Source organism: Polistes canadensis, unplaced genomic scaffold (genome assembly GCF_001313835.1).
Source record: "Polistes canadensis isolate GaletaPanama2010 unplaced genomic scaffold, ASM131383v1 scaffold_338, whole genome shotgun sequence".
Classification (NCBI taxonomy): domain Eukaryota; kingdom Metazoa; phylum Arthropoda; class Insecta; order Hymenoptera; family Vespidae; genus Polistes; species Polistes canadensis.
The window spans coordinates 19359-27020 of record NW_014569885.1 but is presented as its reverse complement, the minus strand read 5'-3'; the positions used below and the strand labels follow the sequence as shown (position 1 = coordinate 27020).

Genomic DNA, 7662 nt, shown 5'->3' with positions numbered 1-7662 from the left:
CAACATACGTGCACAATTTTCATTTATTGTACAAAAAAAAATACGAATAATACGAATTTACAAATATATCGAATAAACAAATATATCCCTAGTTTTATATTATTCAAAGAATTCAACAATTGTTTTGAAAAAAATACACCCAACTTCATAGAAAATATTTCGAAAAATAACTTGTGCATGATTGTTTTTCAAAAATAAAAAATTGATAAACAAACCAAAATTTCGTGACTTCCTTTTCTTGTGTCTTCGGATATAACGCAAAATTATTATTAACAAATAAAATATAAATTTTACATACATACATATAACAAAAATTTAAAATCAGTCAAATTGGTTCAGTCACTAAATCAAGTGTTAATCATAATAAATATAAAACTATCATTTACATTAATCTAACAACATTTAAACAGATGATAACGAGGGTGAGAATGGGGTTGGAATTATTTCGTTTAGGATAAAAAAAAAAAACCAAAAAATACTTGTACCCATAAAAAAAGTACGAAATATTTATATACATATTCGAGTAACAGTAAAAACATCGAACATCAATGAAAATAGGATGAGGATGAGGATGAGGAAAGTAGAAACTAGGGTTCTACCTGGGGGGTGGTAAGGGGTAAGAAATGGGTGGTAGTAGGTGGGAGAATTCCAAGGAGAGGGGGGGGAGGTAGAGAAATCGAAACCTGATGCGCGTGTTGTTGGCACGCAGGAATCAATAGGGGGTGTCTTTTCGGTTGAGGTCGCTAGCAGAGTTAGAAAAGGGGGATGATGGAAGGGGGAGGATGATAGAAAGATAGTAAGAGAAATAAAAAGAGAGAGAGAGAGAGAGAGAGAGAAAACGATAGCAGTGCCACACTGTTGCTGTCACTGGCATTGCACAAGAGACGTGGGTTAGGAAAAATTAGGAAAAGGTGGAAAACGACGACGAGGACGACGACGAGGACAACGACGAGGACAACGACGACGAGGAGGATCAACGAGGAGGAAGACAAAGAAGAAGACAAAAACGAAAACGACGACGACGACGGTGGCGACTAAAATTCGCCGTGGTAATTTTCAGCGACATCTGACAATCACCAGTAACTCGTCATTGCTTTCCTAAGGAAAACCACCACCTCGTTTCGAGTGTGTCATCGTCGTCGTCCTCCTCCTCCTCCTCCTCCTCCTCCTCCTCCTCCTCATTATCATCATCAATCTCATCATCATCGGGTTCTTCTTCTTCTTCTTCAACGGGGAAGTATAATGGCCGACTCCGAGTTCGAAGAATTTCGGCATTATTTTGAGAGACTACCCCAACATTTAAAGGCACCCCTTTCCAATTACACGTGAGTATTAATTATATCGTTTTTATATATATATATATGTGTATGTATGTATTTGATATTATAAATCAAGTTGGAATTATTCATCTTTATATCTTTTTGGTTATTGATTAAATTATTATTTATTTATTTATTTATTTGTTTTAATACGAAGAAGAAAGGACATAATGATTGGCAGATTGGTCCCTTTCTTTCTTTTTTTTATATATATATATCAAGAAATATATCGTTGTTAAAATACCATTTGATATTCTAAATCAAGTTGGATAGAATTATTCATCGTTATATTCTTGATATCGAATTCAATTATTAAGATTAATACAAATTTAATACATTTATTGTGTATTACAAATTGCATAACGTATTTGTTATTTTGTCAAATTTACTTTGGAAAAAAACGCACGAACTTTTGATTCACCACCCTTCTAATATTATATTAATTATTTTTTTATTATAACACACGAGGATTTCTTTATTTTTTTATATATCTTTGAGAATATATGAATTTTTTACTTGATAAGTTGTAGAACGTTTTGAATCCTTTCTTCGTTACCGCGATATTGATCTTAGGGGGGAAGGGGAGGGGAGGGGAAGGGTGGTGTTGGTAAGAAATGTTACCCCCATATAATACTGCATTAACTTTTTGATAAATATCTATTTCATTCGATATAACATTTGATATTACTTTTGCAATGATGTCAAAACGTTGATTGATTATTACTATTATAATATTTCTAAGTACAGTAAACCTTGCACACCTGAAAACTTTTCTATGCACCCTTCCTTATCTATCCTTCATGTAATATGAGCCCCACTGTATCTATATATGTGTACGTCATTGCAACATTATGCTCTAGTTTCTTATTATAAAACGAATATACTTTGATATTATTATTTTTAATCAATTTTCTCTTTTTTAACTAATATAAGGAAAAAGAAAAGAAAAATTTTTCTATAATAAAATTCTATCGAATTATTTTTAAAACATGTATTATATAATTTGAACATAAATCGTATGTGTAGAAAATATTCATCGAACGAAAGCTTCTTACAGGGTGCAAAGAACGCTGGTTTCTTTAGCTTTTCATGTATTTGTAACACACATACACGTATATATATATATATATATATGTGTATGAAAGTATTTCTATACTTATATCGTTTAAGTTCCACATTAAAAGCAATATTTGTAACAAATACGTATTGAGGTAATTTTATTAATTGACAGAAGGATAGGTGGTTGCTTTTCTTCCCCCTCATTCCTCCCCTAAGTCAATTGGATATAAAAAAAAATTTATTTCAATTTTTTGATCGTATCTTTTAGTATCAGAGAGACTTGCGTCATTTTATTCGAACATTTTTGATGCAGATAAGTGTAGACAGTGAAAAACTAGGTCGTAAGTAGATAGGATGTTTAAAACATCTAACTAGTTTTTTTATTTAAAATTATTATTTCGAAAGAATCGCGTTTGATTTTCGATAATATGTGTCGCGTTGGATAAACAATAAGAATTTATATAATATATGATTTGAAAAATAATATTTAATATTAAACGTATATTTATTTTTTTATTCGCAACAGGATCAAATGACCCATCTTCATAAATGCATGATAAACAATATATCCCATTTATGCAATTGTGAATTTTTTATTTACCCCAAATATAATGGCACAATAAAATTTGTAAGAAATTTCTACCCCTTTAAAAAGAACTTTGTATAAACTTATTTCTATCTCACAACGAGGATCAAATGATTCATCTTCATAAATGCATGATAACAAATATATCCCATTTATGCAATTGTGAATTTTTGACTTACCGATAGTACAATAATAACTCGTAAGAAATTTCCCTTGCCCTCTCCAACACCAATAAAATTTGACGATCAGTCATTTGATCATGGTTTGATGTTAAACAATTCTGAAACACAAAGTATTACAAAAATATTTCTCACGTGTAGCATAATAATAACTCGTCAGAAATTTCCCTCCCAACTCCAGAAAAAATTGACGAAGTCATTTGATCATGATTTGATGTTAAACAATCATGGAATACAAAGTATTACAAAAATATTTCTCACGTGTAGCATAATAATAACTCGTCAGAAATTTCCCCCCCAACTCCAACAAAAAATTGACGAAGTCATTTGATCATGATTTGATGTTAAACAATCATGGAATACAAAGTATTACAAAAATATTTCACGTGTACCATAATAATAACTAATAAGAAATTTCCCTTACCCCCCTCAACACCAAAAAAAATTGACGATCAGTTATTTGTTCATGGTTTGATGTTAAACAATTATGGAATACAAAGAATTAAAAAAATATTTCACGTGTCATCATGCAGGCTCGTGCACGATGTTATACTCGATGACTCGCCTACGTCATCCCAAGGAAGCGATGGTGATGAGGTTGGAAGACCTTGCGAAGGTGTTGCCGGGGATTCCGAAGATGAGGATGTCGTTGTTATACACACTCACGATAATCAAAGTGGACATACTTCTGCCGACGAGAGCGAGGATCTCGATAATCATTGTTCAATCGTAGCTGACAGCGACTTTAGGTTGGTAACATCGTAAGTGTTGGAAAATTTCTTCCATATATTTCTATTAGACGATTTATATTCTTTCTTTCTTTCATATTTTATGAATTTGTCAAATTTCGTATCATTAACGTTTCATTGGATTTATGAATTATTTATCAAACTTGAATGAGAATGCAAACACTCGACACGTTTCAAAATAGTTATAATCGTAGATAAACACACACACACACACACACACACACACAGAGCACGTATATGAGATCTAATTTAAAAATGTTTTCGTTAAAACAAAATATTGCACGATTTATTTTAATAAGATTGTCCAAATTTTAATATCTAAATTTTACAAAACAACGATTGATATTCATCAACAAACATTTCAACACTATTTTCAATAATCCAACATATGATTAAACTTACCATTGGGTTTATGATCAATTGAGAAAAAATAATAAGAAAAAGATTGGCTGTTGTCGTAAAAAAGAAAAAAAAGAAAATAAACAGGCAGAATTCGCATGGTGAATGGTAGCTTAGCTGACTATACGACTACCCTTGGGTGACATTAGCTTGTTCGGTGGACTGAGCAGCAGGGGTCGATCAGCAGGCGGCCCTGGTCCAGGTGGAGGTGGAACAACGTCATCCGGAAATGGTGGCAGAGATAGCGTGGTCAGCGATGTTGGTGATTCCTGTTCGAGTTTGAGTTCCTGGCCAACACCGGAACACATTCCAACGAATCGGCCAGGTAGTGCTAGCGGAGAACGTAGACGTCGAAGATTACCGGAAATCCCTAAAGCTAAAAAATGTGAGCTATGGGCCATTAGTTAATATATTAAAAATATATATTCAACGATTAATAATATTTCAACGTGTATAATACGTGGAACAACAGGAAAAACTAACGGTAAAGAATATAATTCTCGATTGAAAAATTCATATATTATATTATTTTCTTTCGTTATCTTTCTTAACCTTCGTTAAGAGTTTCACGATCGATATATTTTTATGGAGTTCCCGAGACCACAGAATTATTGACCGCAGTGAAAGAAAATCTACGAATGTGTAGATGTGTTAGATCGACATCAAACCAGTTGGTTTCTAAACAGAAAACGTGTCGGCAAGGGGGGATTTTACTATTATTATTATTATTATTATTATTATTATTTCGTTTGAATTAATAACAACTTGGAAAATGAATTTAGTCATGTACGGTAATTATTAACGTATCCAATATAAATAACAATTTAAACACGATTAAGAGATGATACAATTTTATCAGGTATACCCGGTGGTGGTGGTGGTGTTGGTGTTGGTGTTGGTGGTGGTGGTGGCCAGGTGTCAATGCAAACTTCGTCATCGTTAGCAGACGAATTGAATGCTGCAACAGGCTCTACCACCGTTGGGTCAACAAATTCTAATTCCGGAAGGCCTCATCTCGTTTTACGAAAATGTCATCCTCGTTTGCGACACGAGGACAGCTCGCCGGACAGCGAAAGGATGGCTACGGATAGTGGACATTCGACTGCCCATTCGCCAGATAACGGGCCCAAAAGTGTATCACCGATACCGTGCAATACATTACAAAACACAGATTCGGTTTCACCTGGTAGCACACCAGGTAAAATATTTGCATTATAATCAAAACGTTGATCAATTGTTGTTTCATTTGAAAAAAGGGAATTTTTTTCAACCAATTAATTTCAAGGAAGTGGAGGTGTACCGTTCACGCAATTGGAGTTGTTAGAAGCCACTCATCGTGGTTTGCACAAATTTGTGCCAAGACATCACGACGAAATTGATTTAGAAATCGGTGATCCGGTTTATGTTCAAAAAGAAGCAGACGATTTGTGGTGCGAAGGTGAGATTATTTTTCCTCGACTAATATGTGTGTGTGTGTGTGTGTGGATACATTATAAATATGAATTAGTTGTGTTTATCGTGTCCTAAAAGAATAAATAATAAATAAATAAATATCACAGGGAAGTTGGACAAGGTAAAAATAAAGGTTATATTGTAATTATATTTTATAGTTGCTGAAAAAGTCCCAATAAAGGGGACTAAACGTTTAATCAAATCGAAACATAATGTTCTGACTTTTTTTTTTTTCTTTACCTTGTTCAACTTTTTCTGTAATATTTATTTATTATTCTAAATATCTGTTTAAATTTTCATTTGTACATTTTGGAAAGGTGTCAACTTACGAACAGGGAGACAAGGTATTTTTCCATCGGCTTACGCAGTCGACATAGATTACAGTGATTTCGATCCTTCGGCACCTAAGGTCAAAAGAGAAAGATATCTTTTAGGATACTTGGGCTCGGTAGAAACCTTGGCGCACAAGGGTACAGGTGTCGTTTGTCAGGCTGTTCGTAGGATCATCGGTAATTCATCAGATCAATCACCAATTTCACAAAGTTGCATTCTCGAAGTGTCCGATCAAGGATTACGTATGGTGGATAGAAGTAAGCCGCGGGTAAACAAATCATACTTATATAAAAAAAAAATGTTATACTTCTTTAGCGTACCAAAACGAACATAACCTCAAAAATAATTTCAATTTTCCCGCGCATCGTAAATATCGACAACTTCGTGGTGTTGATTTTTCAGTCGCATCTAACTTCACTTTCCAAAACGCGCCAAAAGAAGTATAACTTCAAAAAAAAACAAACTGGTGTGTGTACTTATGTACACACGTAAGAAATTGTACTTCTTTAGCGTACCAAAACGAATATAACCTCAAAAATAATTTCAATTTGCGCGCGCATCGTAAATATCTCGACAACTTCGTGGTGTTAATTTTTCGGTCGCATCTAACTTCACTTTCCAAAACGCGCGCCAAAAGAAGTATAACTTCAAAAAAAAAAAAAAAACGGGCAGAAAAATGATTTAGAAAAGAAAACGTGTAGAAAACAAAAACAAAAATAACAAAAAAAAAAACACATAATCGTAATTTATAATGATAACATTTTTACAGAAAAATCAGGGTCCCTGTCACGATTACTTTTATTCGTTAAAAAATGTATCCTTTTGCGCGTTTCATCCACGCGACCATCGTTACCTTGGTTTCATCACGAAACATCCAACGTTGCAAAGGTTTGCTTGTCACGTGTTCATTGGTCAAGAATCTACACGACCAGTTGCTGAAGCTGTAGGGTAAGTTAATAACAATAATAATAATATTTCTTTACAATTAATATATATCTATATTATTATACAGTGTGTCTAACAACCGTGTTTCTCAACCAAATTATTGTGAATCATCAAACAACAACCTAAACGATTTACAATGTTAACAATTAGGTGTTAACAATTAATCTACCCTACCCCCCTTTTTGAAATATTTCAATTCTTACACGCGTTGGGAAACACTGGGTCAGACGAATACGATTAATTTGTTATAAACAATTTTTTTTTGTGTTTCTGTTTTTTTTTTTTTGTTTTTTTTTTTTTTTACTTACAGACGGGCCTTTCATCGTTTCTATACGAAATTCATCGAGACTGCTTTTCCAATAGAGGACATTTACATTGAGTAAAAGAAATTATTCTTTGGCCTGGCCTCCTATGGCATCTTCTATGGAAAGCGAAGAAAGAAAAAGAAACAAAAAAATAGAAGAAAAAAAAAAAACAATTATCTTGACACGCTGCTCCCTATTTTCCCTTGTAAATAATTTTCCCCCTTTAGCTCTAAATATATTACGTACGAAATGTACGAACGTATATATATATATATATATATATATATACGTACGAAAAAATGAAGAGGAGAAACAAACAAAAACAAAGAAATAAAT

At 33.2% G+C, this 7662-nt stretch overlaps 1 protein-coding gene across 5 annotated transcripts; it reads left to right on the top strand.

Moving 5' to 3' along the window:
- The first annotated feature begins 828 nt into the window (after positions 1 to 828).
- Positions 829 to 7500, top strand: LOC106791749 (JNK-interacting protein 1). Of its 5 annotated transcripts, none has more exons than XM_014757639.1 (8): positions 829 to 1325; positions 3677 to 3892; positions 4462 to 4676; positions 5151 to 5489; positions 5577 to 5729; positions 6061 to 6344; positions 6846 to 7024; positions 7332 to 7500. In XM_014757639.1, the coding sequence occupies exons 1-8, from the start codon at positions 1243 to 1245 to the stop codon at positions 7402 to 7404; spliced, it is 1542 nt and encodes a 513-aa protein (XP_014613125.1). In that variant the 5' UTR covers positions 829 to 1242; the 3' UTR covers positions 7405 to 7500. The 5 variants fall into 5 exon arrangements, with proteins under 5 accessions (XP_014613125.1, XP_014613122.1, XP_014613123.1 ...); XM_014757636.1 differs by having other exon boundaries at positions 4441 to 4676; XM_014757637.1 differs by having other exon boundaries at positions 3677 to 3904.
- Positions 7501 to 7662: the final 162 nt, after the last annotated feature.